Genomic DNA, 25057 nt, shown 5'->3' on the forward strand with positions numbered 1-25057 from the left:
GCGTCCTTTGATCGAAGTAGGCGTGGCAGATTCTAAGACACTAGCAGTTTACTCAGATACTGCAGTGCGAGACCATTTAATGCTTTATATGTCAAAAGTAGTATTTTTAAATTGATGCAAAATTTCACAGGGAGCCAATGAAGTGAAGATAAGATAGGGGCGATGTGCTCGTATCTTCTGGTTCTAGTGAGGACTCTCGCTTTATGCACCTACTTCAACAACCAGACTGTAAGGCATTACAATAGTCCAATCTAGAGGTGCTAAAAGCATGAACTAGTTTTTCTTTATTATTTAGTGACAATATATTCCTTAATTTGGCAATATTTCTGAGGTGAAAGAATGCTATTTTGGTGATATTTTCTACATGAGCTTCAAATAAAAGACTAGACTCTATAATCACACCGAGGTCTCTTACTGTTGCACTAGATAGAACAGAAAGGCCATCTAAAGTTACAGTGTGATCTAAAATCTTGCTTCTAGCTGCATGCGGTCCTATGACTAGAACTTTTGTCTTATCAGGATTAAGCAGAAGGAAGTTAATTAGCATCCAGTCTCTTATACAGTACACCCTTTACACATTGCTCAACTTTAGCAAGCTGGTTTTTCTCATCTGGTTTTGCTCTGAGACATATAAATGTGTGTCGTCAGTATAACAATAAAAACTAATACCATGCTTACGGATTATGTTGCCCAGAGGAAGCATGTATAGGGAAAAAAGCAGTGGGCCTAACACTGAAACCTGTGGAACACCAAACTCCACTAGAGAACATGCAGAATAATCACTATTTAAATCTATTATTATTTAATATTAATCTACTGATTTATATCAGTGTTTCCTGTGGAAGAGGTGCTATTTAGTCCTCTCTGAGTCAGACCGAAACATTTTGTCACCTACAGACTGTCCTTCATTTAAACCATACTCCCCCACTCCTATCAGCTTATAATACCAATACTGAAGTCATACCTGCATTAATACCACTCTAATCACATCATCATCATCGCCTTCATCATCAGCAGTCATGTCCTCTCATTCTCTCTTGCTGATTCTGCTGGTTCTCACCTGCCTTCAGTCCTTCACAATGGGCCAGGGTAAGATAATGTTTACCTTTTTGCTTTGTACATATTATTATTATTATTATTATTATTATTTCTTTCTTTTTTATTGATTAAAATGAGTTAACATGCACTACTATACATGCACTAATAGGAGACACTAGTAAGATAAATGATTTGTAGTAGAAAGTTAAACTAAACTGGTATTACTACTACCTAACGCTCACCTGGGTTATAACTACGATGATTCATTAAACCTAGGACCAACTGGTGTGTGTGTTTTAGACCGAAATCAGGAAATAATATTTTTATATTATCATTTATTTATGAACTTTACAACAGCAAACAGTAATATGGTACACTTTAAATATACACCATACAGAATGTCTTACCATTTTAAAATCATCTTTTTTAAGTCATGAGCATTTTTTTTTTCTTTTATGTAGGTCAAAATGAACCAGATGTATGCTGCTTCAACTTCCAGATGAAGAGGATGCGTGTAGATCTCATTACTGAGTATAAATATACTCGGTGTGGCTGTCAGAAAGATGGAATCATGTAATATTTTAAACCCTTGTTCCATTTTAATATATTGTAATAATCTACTACTTAATTTCTATTCTATGTATATATAGACGATTCAACTAATTTTAATGACCTCTGATAGTAAGTTACATTTATTATAAGTATATACAATGTTGGCAGTTCAGGGTGAGTAAAAGTGTTAGATTTGCTGTTTGGATTACAATTTTATTCTGATCTAAATCTTCTTTCATCTGCAGTTTTATCCTGAAGAACGGGAGTCATGTGTGTGCAGACCCTGGAGTTCAGTGGGTGAAGAGACATATGAATACAGTCGATCAGCGCCTTTATGCAAGCACAAATTAACCTTAACTTAGTCATTAAATTCTTTTTTTATTAATATAACAAAGCGCAATTTTAATGTATTACTTGTTGCATCTGGACAGGAAGAATAAAGATTTATTTTTTCATACTCAAATATTTTAAAGGCTGAACGTAAAACATTTTCTTAGTTTGCTTGCAGTTCAGGAATATTTAGCTCAGTTAATCTATGTTTTGTTAGCATAAAGTCATTCTGTCTTACATTTCTTTATACTAAAGGAAACTTTTTTATAACACATTATGGTTTTGTTTTTTGTTGACATTTTTCAACATTAAGAAATGCATACATGTATAAATGAAACAGCCCATAAAATATTAAGCTTATATGTTGTGGTACAACAATAACAACAACAACAACGTCTAATACTTCTTCTTCTACTACTACTACTACTATTATTATTATTATTATTATTATTATTATTTTCACTGTGTCACTGTGGCTGTAAGGGCCATATTTCATTCTTGTAATTTGTTGTTGTGTTTATTTTATTTCAGTCTGTTAGTTTAAGCATTTAGTATTTTACTCGTAATTTGTATTGTGACATCATTTTATGAGTTGTTCTGTGACATCATCCCACAGTTGTGTAGCTGCATGTCTATCACGCACGTTAGTTGTTCAGTTGTTGTTAAGACACAGAAGGATACAGAAAGGTGTGGAGAACACAAGCTTTTAACTGTGGGACAGTAAGCTAAATGGATACAGTAAAATGAGTTGTTGTAACTGTAATCTATCGAAGCTACAGAACACAGCAAGCGACTTGTCGTGACTACAGTGGATTTATGCAAGAAACTGTAACAACCGTTGTACTTTGATGTTGAAAATAAAACAAGAGACAAAGAAATCAACGAAGCGTCTGGAGTCGTGAGTGACACTGTGTAACAAAAGACACGCGTCAGAACTTGTGAATAACATGCACGTACAGTGGCTGTTAGGAGTGGTAGCAGGGGTCAGGGGTTTCATTCTCACCTCTCTGTGGCGTTTGGTGTTTGTCTGGTGTGTTTTTGGAGGTATCTTCTGAGTAACCCAATATCCTCCCAAAGTCCAAAAGTTGTGCTTGTAACAGTTGGTCACAGTCACATAATGTTCAATGCTCTGTTAGGATGTTTTTGATTGAAATAGTTTTTGATTTCAGTAAATATGACCTCCTAATGCTGCAAATTCAACAAAAGCCTATTTTCAGTTCTTTACAACCCTGTAAAATGTTTTAACTCTGTTGTGCATAATAATTTTAAACACTGCGTTTCCAGTTTTTTTTTTTTTAAATAAATATTGTTATCATTAGGAGGTCGGTTCAATAAAATTCAAATTATACCCTAATAGTTTAACTAATAGCAAACTAATTATCACAGATGTCTGAGATTTATTTCAGTGATCCAAAGAGCCCTGTGACACAATACCATCCATGAGTTTAATTTAAAAACTAAACATTTAATGTTTATAACACTTAAATCTAATTTGCATAATAATTCGGAATGCTGTGTAATTAGAAGAAAGTTTTAAATGAAGGATGTTTTGACACATAAGGCAGAAACTCTTTATTCATTTTAACACGGTAAAGGTGTTAATGTCCGTACATTCCTTTATTCATTCTTTCTTTTTGTGTTTAGGTTTCACTGTTTTCCATATACATAAAACATATGGACAACAATGTTCCGGAAGCGATATTAAATAAGGAAAATACACAATTTTGTTTCAATACAGTTTTATTAAATATGGAATATAGCAGACAGTATATAGCAAATGGTCACTAAAATAGCTGGAATGTGATTGTGTATTTATGACTAAAATAAGCTGTTCTTCGGCGTGCGTGAACCTGCAGTTCGTACTTTCACTTTACAAAAGGCAGCTTTTTTTTAAAAAAAGGCTGATAAACATGTGCGCTTTATTGATAAATTGCAGACATATTCCACCAGAAAGTCATCGCCTCACGCAATAATGCAGATCAAACATAATACCCCCCTCCATAAATAAAAAGGAATATTTAGACATACGGGTCATTCTAGAATTGTGGGTACATTGCAAATAGAAAAAGAAGACAAAAAATAGTATTTTCTTTTTATGTTAAACTTTTTTATTTTCGTAGGACACACTTCAAATTTAATATTTTCAATATATTCAATATCTTAAACTTGTAAGATTTTTAGAAATTATTCTGAAAATCAAAGTACGAACAGAAAAATCTGTCAACCACTAACAGAGTTGACAATAACAGAGTTGACATTTTCCACCATTTTGTGGAAACAGAAATTTATGTATTTTCATCATATTATTGTTTTTAAAAAAGTGAATGAGAGACTCATTGAAATATCACAATAACAGATTTGACAAATAATTATTCTACTATTGGTGTATCCTACACATTTTGTACAAATTAATGAGAGAGGAATAATGACATACCTCAGTGCCTTCCAGATTTTCCCGCCAGAGGAAGTGACATCACTTGGAGCAAGTCACATGCTTTTTTTATCAGTGCTTTAAAGATTGTTGTGCCTTTTTATAACAGAGTTAACAGAGTTGACCAGAACGTAGGGACAGACACAAAATGTATTTTTTAATTACTAAAATTACAAATGTTTTATGCAACTGTTTACATAAATTAGTAAAGTAAACACACAAAAAAGATTAAAATTAGACGTAATTATTTCATGATAATTAAAGCTGAATGTATGATTCAGGAGGCATAGACAGTCAAAAATAGTTTAATAATTTAATATTTTCATGACAAAATGTTCCTAAATACCCATAAAACATTATTTTTAATGATAGCTTGATATAATTTGTGTAATTTTTTAAAACTCTTTCAATAAATTTTTTGTTTTTGAAAAATAACAAAAGGTTTATCTCGGAGACGCAAAATGTACCCGCAATTCTAGAATGACCCATATACGCAAAATGTATTTCATTTACACATTACAAATTAAAACAAGAAAAGTACAGTAGACGTGCTGAGCTTCAGTTCATTGTCATGTGGACAAAAGGTCTAGGAAGAAAACAGGTTTTGTTATTTTACAAAATCTAAATATATTCAGTAAATTTATGAATTACACTCGAAGTATCAAATCCAACTATGAAGTCTGATTTAATTGGAACCATTAAACATTTTATTTCTATTTATGTTTATCTTTTGCAAAATACATTTTAGGCAGAGACGTTTGCTCGGTCTTGTTAATTCGTTTAAAACCCCTCAATCCGGCCAATTCCCCCATCAGCGAATCCAGTTTCATAACTTCACACCTATCGTGAATGAAAGGTGAGAAGAGGGATTACAGTAACTGGGGTTCTGTAGGAGTCACCTCGGAGCGCGCTGTCGCGTTATATATAGCAAATAGACTAAAACACAATCATGTTTGCTTCAGCATTGGAAACAATTAGAATCAGATTTAGAAAGAGTTTTATTGCCATGTATGCTTGCACGTACAAGGAATTTGTTTTAGTGACAGAGCTTTCAGAACAAAAACAAATGACAAGACAACACAGCACGACACAAAAAAAAAAGGTTGCCATCAAATGGAGTAGGGTGTGAGATATCTGTAGTATTGTACAGTATATTGCACCGTGGTAATGTACACAATATTGCACATATATTTATTGACAGTTAGAATAATGTTTAACTGTTCATGAGGTAGATTGCATGGGGAAAAAAAAAAAAATTTTGTGCCCGGCTGTTCTGGTGTTCAGTGCTGTATAGGGTCGACCCGAAGGCAAAAGTTCAAATAGAAGGCGGCTTGGGTGTGAGGGGGTCCAAAGTGATATTACGAGCCCTCTTCTTCACTCTGGATATATACAGTTCTTGCAGCGTGGGCAGGGGGGTGCCAATAATTCTTTCACCAGTCTTTCTTTTCGCAGTCCAAACAATAGTGTATGAGGCTAGCTTTATTAATGATTACACTTTTGTTTTCTTTGTTGTACTTCGTCTTTTTGCACAACGTGGGGTTATGCAAATATGTTACCTAGTGACATGGATTCATAACAGAAAAAGGTTTGAATTGCTAACGAATTGTTTAAGCGAATGTGAACTCACAGACGCCCCTGATTGGCTTGTAGAGCGATCATTAATGTGGGAGCACTAAGTACCTTTCTTCCCTTCCCTGAGAGAGTCAGTCAATCAGCCCTCTCTAGGCCTCCGGCTGTGAGAGGTTAACAGCATCACCCGGGGTCCAAACCAGCAATCTCCGGATGAAAGGGCGCCACTTGGAGGCCGACTTTGCAGATAGTTTATGTTCACATACAGCTACCTGACACACTGCATAAAAGATCATATTTAAAAAGGCATAACGGGCACTTTAAGTAGATTTTACTTGCACTCATGATAGCATATTTAGAGATGAACTAATAATTTCTCATCAATTTCATCAAGGTCAATTATTTATGATTCTTACTCTGTATTAGTTAGCAAGTTTAGAATACTTTCAGTGGCTCTGTGGGAATAAAATTGCACTATTTTTGTTACATTTTCCAATGAAATTTCAAATTAGCATATCTTTGCTTTTCGTGGGCCAAGTGTGGTAAAACAAAGCCTATATTTTTTGTTTTTTTTTATATATATTTTTTTATATTTAATGTACATACATGCCAACTTTGGATTATCATGAGTTTCAATACAGTTTGCAGTTTGGGGTGAGTCAGAATGGTATGTGTACAGTTTGGATTATAGTTAATTTTTAATATGAATATTTCATTATCCGCAATTATAGACCATGAAGTTTACTGGGTGAAAAAAAATTAAATAAACACAATGACAAAATTGATCAGCGCATTTTTGCAAACCTGACCGAACCTTAAACAGCCAGTTGAATCAGCTGTCTCTTAATAAAGCATTAGTCAAAATTTACTTTTTATGCAATGTTTGCTGTATGTAGACAAGAGGAATAAACAGAAGGGATTATGAATTGGTCATAATAACAAGGTGGATCCTGTTGTTATGGAACACCTTGGGGTTATGAATTAATTAAACATGTAAATGTATCTGGTGTTAAACTGTCTAACTGTGCCCACTGCTGTTCATATGTATTAATGCAGCGGACCAAACCAGAGAGAACTTGCTGTTAGTAAAGACGTGAGACAATTACTGAAAGACACTGACCAAAAATAATTTAAGCAGACAATATAAAATGTTTTTATTACACCACCATGGACCACTAAAACAGGTTTAGCTTATATATAAACACATAAAAATACACTACAGTAGTAGACCCATACACAGTTTTGCTCCAAACTACCAAAGTTGGAAATAACCAATTGTAAAGAAAGTCTCTGTAAGGTGTAACATGCCAAATTCCCTTCAGTGAAATGAGGAGGCTCAAACCTATTACAGCATGTCAATGCTCTATGAGATTCACAAAGCCAGTTCCATGAAGACACAATGTGTCAGGCTTGAAGTGGAAAACCAAGCATCCTGCATAGATCAGTGATTGGCCCACTTAACCATCACCTTTGGGATGAAACCGAATGCAAACAGGCCCCATGTTGGGCATTTCTTTGTTTATTTTCTATCTCTCTCTCTCTCTGTAGGTGTGTTCAATCTGTATAATTCCATAAACAGCAGCGCCCACAACTGGTGGTTTCTCTGTCTATCATGTAGCAAAAATTATTATGACCTTTGTCACTGTGGATTTGGTGTAACATCTGTCAAACATAAAAAAAGAATTTGAGGCAAATGAGAGTAATTTAAAGTAAAACTGCAGGCAGAGAAGCAAACTTAAAGCAATTATTGAATTATAGAATTTAGTCAAGGGGGCACAGTGGTGTAGTGGTTAGCACTGTCACCTTGCATCTCCAGGGTCTGGGTTCAATTCCCGGCCAGGCTTGATTCCCGTCTCTGTGTGCATGGAGTTTAAATGTTCTCTCTGTATGCTTGGTAGGTTTCCTCCGGGTACTCCGGTTTCCTCCCGCAGTCCAAAAGTATGCGGGTTGGGCTTATTGCCGTTCCCAAATTGCTCGTAGAGGGTGTGTGTGCCCTGTGATGGATTGGCACCCGGCCTCGAGCCCTAAGTCTCCTTTTATAGGCTCCCCTAAATACAGGATAAAGCGGTATAGAAGAAGAGTGAGTGAGTGAGAATTAAGTCATATTCCCTCTTTCTGAAAAAGAAGGCTTTAACAAATTTAAGACAACAAAGTTAAAAAAAATTTAAATGTTCTTACATAATGTAACTGATACCATAAGGTGCACCATAAAAAAATAATAATAATAAAAAAAAACTCTCTGGTACCTATGGTCCTGAGGTTAAAGTTGGGTACAGACAATAAACCTTGTGATCTGGACAAAATAAAGTTTTACATTTCAAATTAAGCATTCTGGACTTCTATACTCCAGACAAACCATACAGACTCATTAGACTTAGGCACCAAGACCTCTAGGCTGCTTTAGTTGCTGTGGTAACACAGTTTTGCTTTTTTTTTTTTTATAGGTTGGCTGCATACAAGAACATGTGTAGCAAATGTTCCTTTGAACTCTGTTGAATTATTTTTTTTTTTTTTTTGTGGTAGTAATGGTGCTAACAATTTTCCCATACACAGCTGGTTTTTGCCCCAGGTGATTTATCTTTTTTTTTTTAAGCAAATTTCTGTCTCTTCTCTCTGAATAGTAAAACAAAAATAAACTGGTATTAAGATCTCTGCATTGCCTCTCTCCACTAATAACGTCTCTAGAAAACGTATGATCTCTTAACAAAAAAGTATATAATATATAGCATAACAATACTACTACTACTACTACTACTACTAATAATAATAATAATACTCATACAGCATTAATATTAAAAAACAGGGTTAAAACAGTTTTATTTTTGTTAAACTCCATTTAACATACCTGAAAACAAAACTAAACAAGCACTGGTACCTAAGAGTGTATACTCTTCTTTTCAAAATAAAAGGCCCCATAACAATAATACAAAGAAAAATAATGAAACAAAACAAATTGTATAATCTGTTGTAACATATTTTATGCTACACATGTAGGGATATCTCAATGTAGAGTTAATAAAGTAAGGATGACTGGGTAAATAATCAACACTTTGGGTTGATTATATTTTTATGCCGCCTCTTCATTGGTTATGTATGATGCACACAGCGTTTTACTTTTTATTTCTCATAAAAGAATTTTAAGTTTCACATTGAGAAAATCTCATACATATACACACACCCATGTCACCCATGAGTTGCAGAGTGTAAGAGCTTTATAAAATTGCAAAGGCAAGGTAAGAGTGGGGGGATGGGTGGACAAGAAGCAAATTAGGTCATGGGTTTATTCAACAGAGCGAGTTCACGACAAACCTTACTTATCACAGTAATGGACCTAGTAATAAATATCATAACACATGGACTTGGGAGTTCCATGATTCCATGAGAGTTTATGATAACGGATGTATGAAGTATTCCTTCACCCCCTTCAAATGGCTATTAGACACTGTTGAAAAAACATGTTGATGACCTTAAAATTGGTGGAAAAATTTTAGGATCACTTGTGAGCTACTTTTATAAAACACATCCTTAAACACATGTTGTTTTACCTTGTAACGAGCAGAATATTTAAATAAGCTGAGTTACACTATAAAGAGTAGTCTTTATCATAGCTGATTCCTTAAAACCAGTGAGCAAGGAAGACAACACAACGACCAATAAGCAAATCCCAACAGTGTATACAAAAACTAAACAAAAGGTGCACCAAAACAAAAAAGTATTATATAATAAACAACATATATAATATAATATAATATAATATAATATAATATAATATAATATAATATAATATACAACTAACAATGGGTGTGAATGGATATGAATGTCCAAAGCCCTGGTTATTGCAACAGTGTGTGTGTGTGTTTGCGTGCGTGTGTGTGTGTGTGTGTGTGTGTAAGAGAAGAGATGAATCGGGCTGACAGGAATGATGGAAATACACGGGGAGCTTGATATTGGAGTTTGCGTAAAACTGTGAAGCAGTCTGGCTGGCAATATTCCAGAAATGGGAAAAATCCTCAAGTCTTCAAAAAAAAAATCTGAACTCTAGTCTTTAGACAACATTGTGAGATGTTGTATACCGTCAAATGAATAAAATGGTTAAAACAGTGAAATATGTGAAAACAGTCACAATAAAGTCAGAATGTTTGATAATGTTGGGATGTTGAATAATTTTATTTACTATGGCAAAAAACAACCAAAAAAAAACAGCCTTTTTTATGTCAATCCATTTAGTCATGTTACTTTTTATCATCCTTTTAAAGAATGTAAAAGGACTTTGAAGTTTTTAACTTCAGCCAGAACTTGTGCTGTTCCATTTCACCATCATGTCAAAGACTCCTATAGACATGAAGTGCTCATGTGCAAAACAGCAAGCTAATCACAATCACTATCAGCACTTTTAACCCAACTAACACACACCCCCCCGCTCACACACACAAACACAAACATAAGCACTGTTCCATTGACCACAAAACACACTTTCCTTTTTGTTGCATTCTTTCTCAAATTCATTTAAATGGATTTAGTTTACTAACATAGAAATCTTCTTTAATTTTATTTTTCCTGTTTTCAGCATATATTGCTTAATTCAACTATATAGAGTTAAAAATAAAGCAGAATATTATGTATTCATACCTAATTACACTACAAACCCAGGCAGGGGGTAAAGTATAGCTCATGCTGAATGAATATGTATTGTGTTTGATAAGTTAATTTTTTAATCTACTGGTTTATTTCAGTGTTTCCTGTGGAAGAGGTGCTATTTAGTCCTCTCTGAGTCAGACCGAAACATTTTGTCACCTACAGACTGTCCCTCATTTAAACCACACTCCCCCACTCTACTATCAGCTTATAATACCAATACTGAAGTCATACCTGCATTAATACCACTCTGATCACATCAGCTTCACCATCAGCAGCAGTCATGTCCTCTCGTTCTCTCTTGCTGGTTCTGCTGGTTCTCACCTGCCTTCAGTCCTTCACAATGGGCCAGTGTAAGATAATGTTTACCTTTTTACTTTGTACATATTATTATTATTATTATTATTATTATTATTATTACTATTTCTTTTTTATTGATTAAAATGAGTAAACATGCACTACTATACATGCACTAATAGTAGACACTAGTAAGATAACTGATTTGTAGTAGAAAGTTAAACTAAACTGGTGTCACTACTCACTAACGCTCACCTGGGTTATAATTACAATGATTCATTAAACCTAGGACCAACTGGTGTGTGTGTTTTAGACCAAAATAATAAAATAGTGTTTTTATATTATCATTTATTTATGAACTTTAAAATAGTAAACAGTAGTATGGTACACTTTAAATATACACCATACAGAATGTCTTTCCAGTCTAAAATCATCTCATTTAAGTCATGAGCTTTTTTTTTTCTTTCATATAGCTCAAAATGAACCAGGTGTATGCTGCTTCAACTTCCAGATGAGGAGGATCCCTGTAGATAACATTACTGAGTATAAACAAACTCGGCGTGGCTGTGTGAAAGATGGAATCATGTAATATTTCAAACATTTTAATATATTGTAATAATCCCCTACTCAATGACAAACCTATGTATATATATGGACTATTAAATTATTTTTAATGACCTTTGATAGTAAGTTACATTTATTATAAATATATACAATGTTGGCAGTTCAGGGTGAGTGAAAGTGTTAGATTTGCTGTTTGGTTTACAGTTTTATTCTGATCTAAATCTTCTTTCATCTGCAGTTTTATCCTGAAGAACGGGCGTCGTGTGTGTGTAGACCCTGGAGTTAAGTGGGTGAAGGGACATATGATTACAGTCGATCAGCGCCTTTATGCAAGCACAAAAAAACCTTAACTGAGTCATTAAATCTTTTTTTTTATTAATATAACAAAATGCACTTTTAATGTATTACTTGTTGCATCTTGACAGGAGGAATAAAATTTTAATTTTTTATACTCATAAATATTTTAATGGCTGAACTTAAAACATTTTCTTAGTTTGCTTGCAGTTCAGGATTATTTAGCTCAGTTAATCTATATTTTGTTAACATAAAGTCATTCTGTATTACATTTCTTTAAACTAAAGGAAACACATTATGGTTTTGTTTTTTGTTAAAATTTTTCAACATTAAGAAATGCATACATGTATAAATGAAACAACCCATTAAATATTAAGCTCATATGTTGTGGTACAACAATAACAACAACAACTACTGTACTACTACTACTACTACTTTTATTATTATTATTATTATCATTATTATTATTATTATTATCATTATTGATATTATTGTCACTGTGTCACTGTGGCTGTTAGGAGTGGTAGCAGGGGCTTCATTCTCATATTATTATTATTATTATTATCATTATTATTATTATTACTATTATTATTTGTATTTGTATTATTAATATTATCATTATTCCTTTTTTTATTCGGGACGTTTGGTGTTTGTCTGATGTGTTTTTGGAGGTATCTTATGAGTAACCCAATATCCTCCCAAAGTCCAAAAGTTGTGCCGGTGTGTGTGTGTGTGTGTGTGTGTGTGTGTGTGTGTGTGTTTAGGTGCATGTGCCTGTGCCCTGCAATAAGTCAGCTTAATGCAGCTATTCCTATTGTCACAAATATCTATGTGTGTATTTATACACACTACCATTTCTGTGAAATTCTCAACATCTATCAAAATTATTGAAAAGTATTATCTTACAGTTTGATTGATCAGAAGATGTTTACTAATTTTCTATAACGAAAGCTCTGACAGTAGTGCAGTCACAAATCACAAGGTTATATTAATGCACTTATTCTAAAATGTTATCATTTTTAAAACAGCTGTTTTACAAATTATTGTGATATAAGAGGAATAAAACACTTCTGGAAATGCATTGGGATTTATTTCGGAGTGATAAGACTAAATCTGTGTCATCATTAATTATTACTATAACAGCACAACACGATTTTACTCCCCTGTTACTAAACATAAATTGTTATATACTGTATGTTATTGGAATGAAACACAGTGACAAACATGATTATTAACACTTAAACACATATGTGACAGTTTACTGTCTTTACAAACAAACAAAATAAAACATGGTAAAACGCGTCACCTGTCCATTCCCATTAATAAAGCACATTAAAAAGCAGCAGGCAAAAGCAAAATGAACAAGCCACTATTAAGCAACTACAACAGTTTATCCTTCAATACTCCTAATTCCTGGTTCTAAACACTGCCGCAAATATAATATATGGTCAAAAATATTTAACTCAATTTCATTTATTTAGCACCTTTAACAATTTTTTATTGTCGCAAAGCAGCTTTACACAATCAAAAGAATATTCAAGTTTGTATGGAATGTGAATGTGTATAAATTAAAATGGTCAGATAGTCCCTGATGAGCAAGCCGACAGCGACAGTGGCAAGGAAAAACTCCCTGAGATGGCAATGGGAAGAAACCTTGAGAGGAACCAGAGTCCACAGGGAACCCATCCTCATCTGGGCAAAACAGGAAGCAGGAATTTATACTGTGTGCTAGGTGGCAGGCAGTTCAGCTAATTTGACAGTTGATGTTAATTGATGTTAATATGGAGTCCAAGTAGTTATTGAAGGCTCAGGTAGAGATGTATGAAATTCCAGTCCTGAACTATCGAGCAACTGCAGCCAAGTCAAGTCCTCAGAGAAACAGCTGTCAATATCAGCCGAGGCCAGAACCATCTCCATGGTAGAGTGAAACCATCCCCAGACACCGGACACATTCGAAAGTGACATATGGGGCATACATTGGATGAGATCTCAAACCAGAAGCAGTGCACCAGGATAAGTCAGGCAGGTCCAGAGGGCAGAGGGAGTCTGGATCAATGACACAATGACAATGAGAGTGGGGAAGACCGCGTCTAAACATACCAGTTTACCGTAATACTCTACGTCTATACAAATGCTTGGCTAAATAAATAGGTTTTTAGCCTAGACTTAAACACTGAGACTGTGTCTGAGTCCTGAATAATAATTGGAACACTATTCCATAACGTTGGGGCTTTTTAAGACAGAGCTCTGCCCCCTGCTGTAGTTTTCATAATACGCAGTACTGACAAGCAGCCTGCATCCTTTGATCGACGTAGACGTGGCAGATTGTAAGACACTGGCAGTTTACTCAGATACTGCAGTGCGAGACCATTTAATGCTTTATATGTCAAAAGTAGTATTTTAAAATTAATGCGAAATTTCACAGGGAGCCAATGAAGTGAAGGTAAGATAGGGGCGATGTGCTCGTATCTTCTAGTGAGGACTCTCGCTTTATGCACCTACTTAAAAAACCAGACAGTAAGGCATTACAATAGTCCAACCTAGAGGTGCTAAAAGCATGAACTAGTTTTTCTTCATCATTTAGTGACAATATATTCCTTAACTTGGCAATATTTTTGAGGTGAAAGAATGCTATCCTGGTGATATTTTCTACATGAGCTTCAAATAAAAGACTAGACTCTATAATCACACCGAGGTCTCTTACTGTTGCACTAGATAGAACAGAAAGGCCATCTAAAGTTACAGTGTGATCTAAAATCTTGCTTTTAGCTGCATGCGCTCCTATGACTAGAACTTTTGTCTTATCAGGATTATGCAGAAGGAAGTTAATTAGCATCCAGTCTCTTATACACCCATTACACATTGCTCAACTTTAGCAAGATGTTTTTTTTCTCATCTGGTTTTCCTGAGACATATAACTGTGTGTCGTCAGTATAACAATGGAAACTAATACCATGCTTACGGATTATGTTGCCCAGGGGAAGCATGTATAGGGAAAAAAGCAGTGGGCCTAAAACTGAACCCTGTGGAACACCAAACTCCACTAGAGAACATGCAGAATAATCACCATTTAAATCTACATACTGATGGTCGAATACATAACGATCGGTCAAATAGGATCTGAGCCAGGAGAGGGCTGTTTCCTTAATTCCTACTACATTTTCTAATTTGTGAAGAAGAATACTATGATCAATGGTGTCAAAATCTGTACCGAGGTCGAGTAATACAAGCATGGTTACACAATCTATCAGAGGCCAAAAGGAGGTCATTTGCTACTTTAACAAGTGATTTTTCTGTGCTGTGATGAGGCCTAAATCCTGACTGATACAGATCATGTATGCTATTTCTACAGTATGTAGATATGAGCATAGCTGCTCCGCTACTATCTTTTCCAGAATCTTAGAGATGAAGGGGAGGTTTGATATTGCCCTGTAATTGGACAGCTGACAGGGGTGGAGGTCAGACTTCTTAATTATCGGTTTAATAACTGCTAATTTAAAAGATTTTGGAACATACCCAATGCTAAGCATAAACATTAAATCTTTAGCTTTTAAATTAAACTCGTGGATGGTATTGTGTCTCAGGGCTCTTTGAAATGAATCTCAGACATGTGTGATAATTAGTTTGCCAGATAAGCTCAATTAAAGGAAAACTACTGAAAAATGTTGTTCCACATTATTAAGCAGGCCACAGGTTTCAAGCGTGATCATCGTACTGTGAAGACATTTGTGGCTGATTCAGAGCACAGGCATGTTTGTGCAGATAGAGGCAGAATAAGGAAGGTTTCTTCAAGACAAATTCATCGGATTAATAGAGCAGCCGCTAAAATGCCATTACAAAGCAGCAAACAGGTATTTGAAGCTGCTGGTGCCTCTGGAGTCCCGCGAACCTCAAGGTGTATGATCCCTCAGAGCCTTGCAGTTGTGCATAAACCTACTATTACCTATTATTACTATTACTATTACACCCTTAACCAATGCTCATAAGCAGAAACGGTTGCAGTGGGCTCTGTGATACATGAAAACGAAGTTTTTAAACAGTCTTGTTTACTGATGAGTGTTGTGCAACCCTGGATGGTCCAGAAGGGATGGATTGTTGGTGGATGGCCACCATGTCCCAACAATGCTGCGACGTCAACAAGGAGGTGCCAGAGTCATGTTTTGGGTCGGAATCATGGGGAGAGAGCTGGTAGGCCCCTATAGGGTCCCTGAAGGTGGGAAAATGATCTCTGCATAGTATATTGACTGACCACTTTCTTCCATGGTACAAAAAGAAGAACCGTGCCTTCCATAGCAAAATCATCTTCATGCACGACAATGCACCATCTCATGCTAAACAGAATACCTTTGTGTCATTGGCTGCTATGGGAATAAAAGATGAGAAACTCATGGTGTGGCCACTATCCTCCCCTGACCTCAACCCCATTTAAAACCTTTGGAGCATCCTCAAGCAAAAGATCTATGAGGGTCGGAGGTTGTTCGCATCAAAACAGCAGCTCTGGTAGGCTATTCTGACATCCTGCTAAGAAATTCAAGCAGAAACTGTCCAAAAACTCACAAGTTTAATGTATGCAAGAACTGTGAAGGTGTTATCAAAGAAGGGGTCCTATGTTAAGATGTAACATGCCCTGTTAGGATGTTTTTGATTGAAATATCTTTTGATTTCAGTAAATTTGACCCCCTAAAGCTGCAAATTTAATTTTCAGTTTTTTACAGCCTATAAAATGTTTTAACTCTGTTGTGCATAATAATTTGGATCCGTACATTTTCAGTTTTTTATTTTGGAAATAATTATTGTTATCATTAGGAGGTTTGTTCAATAAAATTTAAGTACCCTAATGGTTGATGACTTGAAAATTATACTAACTGTCATTTTCAATGACTAATTATGAAAATCAGGGAAAGATATCATAAAGTATTCTAGGTTCCGATCTGACATGGTTAGTTCATGAAGTCCTCACTACTGCACAATGTTGTTGTGGAGATTTCTGCAGTGGTCTTATGTCTGGTTAATTTGGCTATGGTATTAAATAAAAATCTACGATTATTTTTGTTATTTTCTATAAGAGTGGAGAGATACATTGATCTAGCTACACTACAAGCTTTTCCATAGTTCAGGATGCTCTCCTTCCATGCTATTCGAAATACCAATTATGTTCTAATTCCCGAGTGGCCTGTTTTAAAGTGCGTGTATAATCGTTATACCAGGGAACTTGTTTCTTATCTCTAATAATATTCCTTTTGACTGGAGCTACATTATCTAAGGTAGACGTAAGGCCTTGAGTACGAGTACGGCCCTGGAGGTCTGTAAATGATGATTAGTGGAATCGACTGAGCTGACTTAATAATTGTAGCTACACTTGTTATGTTACTGTAGAGAACTTCAAACGCATTAAATTTGTGCCTGTGTTTTTGTACGATAGACAGATTATCATGGTAAATAACTGCGACGCCTCCTCCTCTACCAGTTAACCGAGGCTGGTGTATGTAGCTGTATCCAGGAGGACTGGCTTCATTTAGAGCCACATACTCGTCCTGTTTAATCCAGGTTTCTGTTAAACAGAGTAAATCAAACTCCTGGTCTGTGATAATTTCATTAACAATAACTGCTTTAGATGCGAGAGATCTAATATTTACCAGTCCTAGCTTCAGATCAGAGGTGCCGGCTGCGCATTCAGTCTGATCTGAGTTTGTGGTCTTTATGTTAATTTAATTATGAAAACAGACTTCCTGAGTCTTTTTACATTTTCCTTAGCTCGGGAAACAGACACAGTCTCAATACAGTGAATCCTGAATGACAACTCTATGCAGCTAGCAGACGGTTGGTATAGCCTGTCTGTCTGCTCCCTGGCCTGAGCTCTGGATTGTCACAGATTAATTAGGCCTCTTCTGAGACTATGCGTTATACTACACATAAAAATATATGGACATCTCTACTTCTAACTGTTCCCACAAAGTTTGTCAGCAAACAGTTGTATAAAATGTCTCTGTACTGTATGTCTAAGGACAAAGAGGCCCCAAACCTTATCCTTCATGACGACGCCCATGTGAGATCCATAATGCCAGCTCCATGAAGACATGGTGTATTAAGTAAGAGTGTGTTGGAACAAAACAAATGTCCTGCACAGAGCACTGACTGAACTCAACCCCACTGAACACATTTGGGTTAAACTGGACTTGGAGGCCCTTCAAAATCCCAACATCATTTTCTGCTCTGTTCTTGTAGCTTAATGAACGCAAATCACCACACTCACATCCCAACATCTAAATGCCTTCCCAGATATAACACATAAGGGGCAATGGAGAATGGATTGTTAAACAAGCAGATACATGCGTGTTGGTCACGTGTTTTAAAACTACATGTTCATGTTTGGAGTATGTCAATTACTGCATTGTACTGCATTCACACCTTTTAGAAAGTATAATAATCTCTCTATATAATGTATATCATATAATCTCTCTTTCACTGTGCGTGTGTGTGCATGTGCGTGTGTGTGTGTGTGTGCATGTGTGTTTGTAACACCCACAGCTGTGTGGGAATTTGTGGGTGTGTACTTGTTTCAGATCTAAGAATTCCGGTTCACAACATTTACCTTATGACTGCATCCCACACTAAGTAAATTTTTTACACTTTTTATATTTAGAAAATGTATCTCTCCCTCACGCCCTCACGCTGTGTGTGTGTGTGTGTGTGACCACCTTCCTAATATTGAGTAGGTCCCACCCTTGTCACAAAAACAGTATCTGTGTGTTCTGACACCTTTCTACTTCGAACGAGCATTAACATTTTCCTCAATTTGATTTACTCTAGCTTTTCTTTTAGACCGGACTATACGGGCCAGCCTTCACTCCCCATGTGCATCAGTGAGCCTTGGCCACCCATGACCCTGTTGCCATTCCCCGGTTTTCCTTCTTTGAATCACTTTTGGTATGTCCTGACCACCAAATAGTGTAGATCAAATTTATACCAAGGGTAATGCTGGTTGTGATAGAAAGGAGCGCATCACTGTTATGGTGGCAAAAGGCAGGTGGTCTTAATATTAGGCAGGTACAGTAAGAATGTTATGGCTGATTGGTGTAGCTTCTACAGTAATAGCTCATTCAGACATGTATGGAAGACACTCTACCAATTTATTAAAAATGTGTTTGATTGTTGACATGATGAGGTTTCATGTCTTGGCATATTAAAGTCAAAATAGATTTTATTATAACTTCAGCCATATACAGTAGGTACAGTACAACGTTCAACTGGGTGGTACATCAAACAACACAGAACTACACCAGATTAGACATAACTAAAATATATACATATATAAAAAAAAAAAAATGCATGAAGACTTGGTGTGCAAACAGTGCAAGACAGTTAAACAAGGCAATGTGTAAAACACATGTCTAGAAAACACAGCATCTCACAACAAACACTTCATACCACCTGACAGCCATGGTGGTGGAGGTGTGGTGATTAACGCCTGTTTTGCAGCCACAGGACCAGAGAATTGTGACAACAATGAACTCCAATTTATACCATATTTTTCAGAATGTTCTTTAAACTTATTTTACTCTATTCTGTTTTAAAATATCGATGTACTTAACTAAGATGATTATTATTATTATTATTATTATTATTATTATTATTATATTTTTTATATAGAAGTTGTTCAGGATCAAACAATTGCTATTTCTGCTCACATACCGAGGGAACATTTTCATTTTCTTCATGACTGTATAAATGTACATAGTATAACATTTAGAATTTATAGGCTCCTACTGTACTGTATATACATCAGTCAACCATAACAATTAATTTACCTGTCTAATATTTTCTTTATCCCCTTTTTTTGCCAAAAAAAAAAAAAAACAACAGCTCTGACATTTTAAGGCAGAAACTCCACTTGACCTCTTAAGGTGTGCTGTGGTACAGTATATGAAGCAAGATATCAGCAGCAGATACTATAAGTCCTGTAAGTTGTGAGGTGGGGCCTCCATGGATCACTTTGATCCTTCTGAAAAAGGCCTTTGCTCTTAGGAAATATATCAGGATGCTCTCATCCTAGGATGCCATCCTGCTTGTGTTTTAGGTTTGTGTTCTCTTTTTTTTAGTAAAGCTGTCATAGCTGTGTTTGTCTGTGCATTTAATATAAATAACTATGCTACAGTGTCTTAGGACACCTTCTTCCATTACCCAGTGGTCCCATTTCGATGGTCATATTTCCATTGTAGGTGCTTTTAGAATTTTTATTTTCATCTTGTGTAAACCCCTTGTCACACCACCTCTTCACTGATCTGTTATATGTGTGTGACAGCTCAGTAAGGGGTACAGGATGTGACCAATGCTGTTAGGTGGAACTTGGCTGGTTCACTAAATTTAACTCTATATGTGAGTATTAAGTTCCTCAGCAGGAAGCCAGTGTGGTTACACAGCGTAGAGTAGCATGAGTGTGTGTAGGAGGACTCATACTTCTTTATCTACATATTCTATACTTTTTAGGTAGTACTTTGATTTGCTTTCGAATGAATATTTTTATTTAAAAGTATATATTTTTTGAAATAGTGATAATAAAAACATTACATTTAATAAACCATTAAAAATAAAATAAAAAGTATCAGATCACTTAAAAAAACAATGAACATTAAGAAATAATGCTGTTTAACTTATTAAGTTTGTTTTTTTTACCTAAGATTAAAATATATATAACTACTTTTTCTCTTATCAATATTTTTCTGAAGTCTAAAGGGAGGTATGCAATCGGTCAGCTTTGTCATATAAAACCACTGAAACCATGAGCTACTTTCTTCCTCTCCACCCCTCCCTTACTCTTCTTTTGCTTTCCTGTTTTTGTAAAAGTGTCACAAAATGACCTGTCCCTGTTGGTTTGCACAGCACTTACACACAAACACCATACTGAGGGGCAATATAGTCTTTAGTCAGCCACCAATTGTGCAGGTTCTTCCAATTAAAAAGATGAGAGAGGCCTGTAATTTTCATTAAAGGTATACCTCAACTATGAGAGACAAAATAAAAAAAAAGAATCCAGAAAATCACATTGTAGGAGTTTAAAAAAATACAATTAGCATTACAATAGTTCAACTAAGAGATAATAGAAGCATGAGCTAATTTTTCTGCATTGATTAGTGACAATATGTTTCTAATATTGGCAATATCTATGAGAGTTTAAAATGAGAGATTGTAATCTATAATCACACCGAGGTCTTTTACTGCTGCACATGATAAAACAGAAAGGTGATCAGGAGATACTGTGTGATCAAAAAGCTTACTTCTAGCTACAGTACACGTGATCCTAGTACCAGCACTTTTGCCTTTTCAGTATTAAGCAGAAGGAAGTTAATTAGCATCCAGTCCTTATGTCCATCACACACTGCTCAAAGTGCAGGCTAGTACCATTATAAAGTGTGATTTCTCATGACCAGAGTTAGAGTTTGGTGGGAATGTAAACTTTTACTGCTTCAGCATGTCAATGTTGATTTCAATGGGGTTACAAGTGCCAAGAGCGCCATCCAGGGACAAAATTGCAATACATTCACACAAATAATTCACTACATTATTTCATTTATTAAGATGACTAAAAAAATGTTCACATACAAGAGAATTTCAATATCTATAGCCACATAATACTCACCTGCTTTATACTTAGGTCTGGATTTAGGGGTGCTGGACACGCACAGAACACAAACACACACGTACAAACACAAGCATATTTGTTTTATCAGTTGCACAGAAAAGTCTGTCTATTTAGTGTGAATGAGTGTGTGTGGACATGCTAGGGTGCTTCATTTCACCAAACCTAACATGTTTTCAGATCACATTAGTATTTTTTATTATTTTCCTTATATATATATATATATATATATATATACGGCCTGCATGGCAGATTCGGCCTGCATGGCAGATTTCCAAGGCGCAAACCACTTTTAAGCAAAAACAACATTAAGGCTCGTCTCAATTTTGCTTAAAAACATCTCAATAATCGCCAAGACTTTTGGGAAAATACCTTGTGGACCGACGAGACAAAAGTTGAACTTTTTGGAAGGTGCGTGTCCCGTTACATCTGGCGTAAAAGTAACACAGCATTTCAGAAAAAGACCATCATACCAACAGTAAAATACGGTGGTGGTAGTGTGATGGTCTGGGGTTGTTTTGCTGCTTCAGGACCTGGAAGGCTTGCTGTGATAGATGGAACCATGAATTCTACTGTCTACCAAAAAATCCTGACGGAGAATGTCCGGCCATCTGTTCGTCAACTCAAGCTGAAGCGATTTTGGGTGCTGCAGCAGGACAATGACCCAAAACACACCAGCAAATCCACCTCTGAATGGCTGAAGAAAAACAAAATGAAGACTTTGGAGTGGCCTAGTCAAAGTCCTGACCTGAATCCTATTGAGATGTTGTGGCATGACTTTAAAAAGGCGGTTCATGCTAGAAAACCCTCAAATAAAGCTGAATTACAACAATTCTGCAAAGATGAGTGGGCCAAAATTCCTCCAGAGCACTGTAAAAGACTCGTTGCAAGTTATCGCAAACGCTTGATTGCAGTTATTGCTGCTAAGGGTGGCCCAACCAGTTATTAGGTTCAGGGGGCAATTACTTTTTTACACAGGGCCATGTAGGTTTGGATTTTTTTCCCTAAATAATAAAAACCATTATTTAAAAACAGCATTTTGTGTTTACTTGTGTTATATTTGACTAATAGTTAAATGTGTTTGATGATCAGAAACATTTGTGTGACAAACATGCAAAAGAATAAGAAATCAGGAAGGGGGCAAATAGTTTTTCACACCACTGTGTGTGTATATATATATATATATATATATATATATATATATATATATATATATACACACACTACCGGTTAAAAGTTTTAGAACACTTGCAAATTAATACTTTTTTTGTTTAGTGATTTATTTTCTACATTCTACAGTAATACTGGGGATTTCAAAACTATAAAATAACACATATGGAATTAGGTAATTACGTAACAACAAGAAAAAACTGTCTCTCATGAAGGCCGTCCCAGGAGGGCGAGACCAAAACCTTCCTCTGCCGCAGACGAGAAGTTCATTTAGAGTTATCAGCCTGAAAAATGACCAATTAACAGCACCTCAGATTAGAGGCGTTATGAAGTCTTTACAGAGCAGAAGTAGCAGAAACATCTCACCATTAACTGTTCAAAGGAGATTAATGCATTTTTTGGACGCCTTCAGCATTCCTTTACAACGTAGAAAGAAATAAAAATCAGGAACCATCATGGAGTTAGAAAGTGTTCTAAAACTTTTGAACGGTAGTGTGTATAATTATATATACTGTATATATAGCTTTGGTGGAGCTTGGGCTTAAACCTGCAACCTTCTTATCAGTAACTCAGAGCCTAAACTACCATTGCTCCCTAAAATGTTATAATAAAATTATTTAATCACTATAAATAATTATTGCTCAATTTGACTGTAGTATGTGTAAAGTACACATCTGCACTGAAAGATAAAGATCCAGTGATCTATTTCAGTGGTTCTCAAACTTTCAAGCCAGCGACCCCTAATTGAAGATCGACAAGATCTCGCGACCCCCACTATCAAAAACAAGCAATAAACATAACAACTGTTCACAGTATTTTGACTACATTCACTGTACATCAAAATAATTTTGGCTTACCTTTTAATGGGAAGCGTGTATTGTTTTTTTTTTTTTTTTTTGCATGTTAAGCAATCATGTGTTTTGCCGGGCTTAATACTTTTATGAGCAAGCACTTCTGAACAGAATACATTAAGGAAAATCTACGTTGTTAACAGTAAAGCAAGTGAATCCATACTTTATTAATATCATAAAACTCACAATTAATTCTTCCTGATATTTCCGACGTTTCCTACTTTGGTCTGATGGGGTCTTGCTCTTATGCTTGGTCGATGTACATGGTTCTGATGACTCAGGCAAACTGTCCACAATTTCCTCAACATTTTTAGATTTGCGAATAACAAATTTATCCATCTCTGCAGTTGTGGTTTTCACATGCAGTTGTGCGCTGTAGCAATAACTAGTGAGCCAGTCGCTGCACAGTGACGTCATATCTTTGAGTCGCAATTTTTTTTAAACACTCACACTCAATCAGTAATATCTTTACAAATCAGAAAATATCCTTCTTGCGACCCCATGAAATTATTCCGCGACCCCCAGAGGGTTTGCGACCCCCCCAGTTTAAGAAATCACTGCTCTATTTTTATCAAGGAACACATAAAAAATTTAAAAACACAGTTAAAATTGTCAGTTAGAAGTGTCTTGTACAGTATGCCCACCTGACATTTTTAGTGAACCCCAGTCAGGCACTGGCACCCAAATAAATTTAAAAAGCACAGACAACCTTATTTTTTTCCCCTCTATACAGCTCTGGAAAACAAAAATCAAAAATATTATATTGAAAAAAATCATCTTCTTATGTTTCTCATTGGTGCATGTATTGTTGAGATCAACAGTTTTGTTTATTTTTTTGCTTAACTGCTGATAATATTTCTCCTAAATTCTAATTATAACTTTTGTTATTTAGGTTATCGACAACTTCACAACAAATTAAAATAACCCAGATCATGCGGTATTTATCCAGCTTTAATAACTTAAATTAAACAAAATGCTAATAATTTGTAAACAAAGTGATCATCCATTTTCCCATTGCAAAACAACCACTTCATTGTTCAGAATCTATAATAATATGTATTTACTGTATTTATTTTTCTTTAAATGTCTTAGATACCCAAATTAGCAAAACAGTGAATTTCATCTCATATGTTAAATTATTTTTTCTTATTTTTTCCATTTTAATTTGTAAGTAAAAAAAAAGTTTTAAACCTAACAGATGAGCAGACCTAATCTTCTAAAAGGTAAAAAATTATATAAATATATTATTAATATTATATATATAAAAAAAAAGGCCAAATCAGTCGCCAGGCCACCTGGAATCCTCCCTTGTGCCCCCAATGGCCAGTCCGGGCCTGTTCAGGCTGGATCCGGCCCTGTTTATACCATAACCTGTTTAACGCTGGATTCTAATTTGTCAGAAGGTGTTGATTAATTTTCTGTTGCAGGAGCTCTGACAAAAATGCAAATTCAAATGAAGGCACTTAATTTCATATAATATAATTTTTATTGTAACAGCTCATTCACAGGAATGGTGATACTGTATATGATGGACACTGCACAAAATGGATTAAAATGATTGTTTAATTGTTGATACGTAGACGTTTTCTGTGTTAGAATATTAAAACATTTTAAGCCTGGCTGTAACCATTTTGTAACACCTGTGCCACCTCGGCCTCAGGGAGGAAATCTGGCTCTCCGGACTACTGA

General features: G+C 35.5%; 2 protein-coding genes across 2 annotated transcripts; both read left to right on the forward strand.

The window, feature by feature from the left end:
- Window positions 1-843: 843 nt before the first annotated feature.
- Window positions 844-2283, forward strand: LOC128519348 (C-C motif chemokine 3-like). The gene is made up of 3 exons (XM_053493054.1): window positions 844-1089; window positions 1500-1611; window positions 1836-2283. The coding sequence occupies exons 1-3, from the start codon at window positions 1020-1022 to the stop codon at window positions 1939-1941; spliced, it is 288 nt and encodes a 95-aa protein (XP_053349029.1). The 5' UTR covers window positions 844-1019; the 3' UTR covers window positions 1942-2283.
- Window positions 2284-10660: 8377 nt separating this feature from the next.
- LOC128519374 (C-C motif chemokine 3-like) lies at window positions 10661-12778 on the forward strand. The gene is made up of 3 exons (XM_053493088.1): window positions 10661-10908; window positions 11326-11437; window positions 11655-12778. The coding sequence occupies exons 1-3, from the start codon at window positions 10839-10841 to the stop codon at window positions 11764-11766; spliced, it is 294 nt and encodes a 97-aa protein (XP_053349063.1). The 5' UTR covers window positions 10661-10838; the 3' UTR covers window positions 11767-12778.
- Window positions 12779-25057: the final 12279 nt, after the last annotated feature.

This window comes from Clarias gariepinus, chromosome 1, assembly GCF_024256425.1.
Source record: "Clarias gariepinus isolate MV-2021 ecotype Netherlands chromosome 1, CGAR_prim_01v2, whole genome shotgun sequence".
NCBI lineage: Eukaryota > Metazoa > Chordata > Actinopteri > Siluriformes > Clariidae > Clarias > Clarias gariepinus.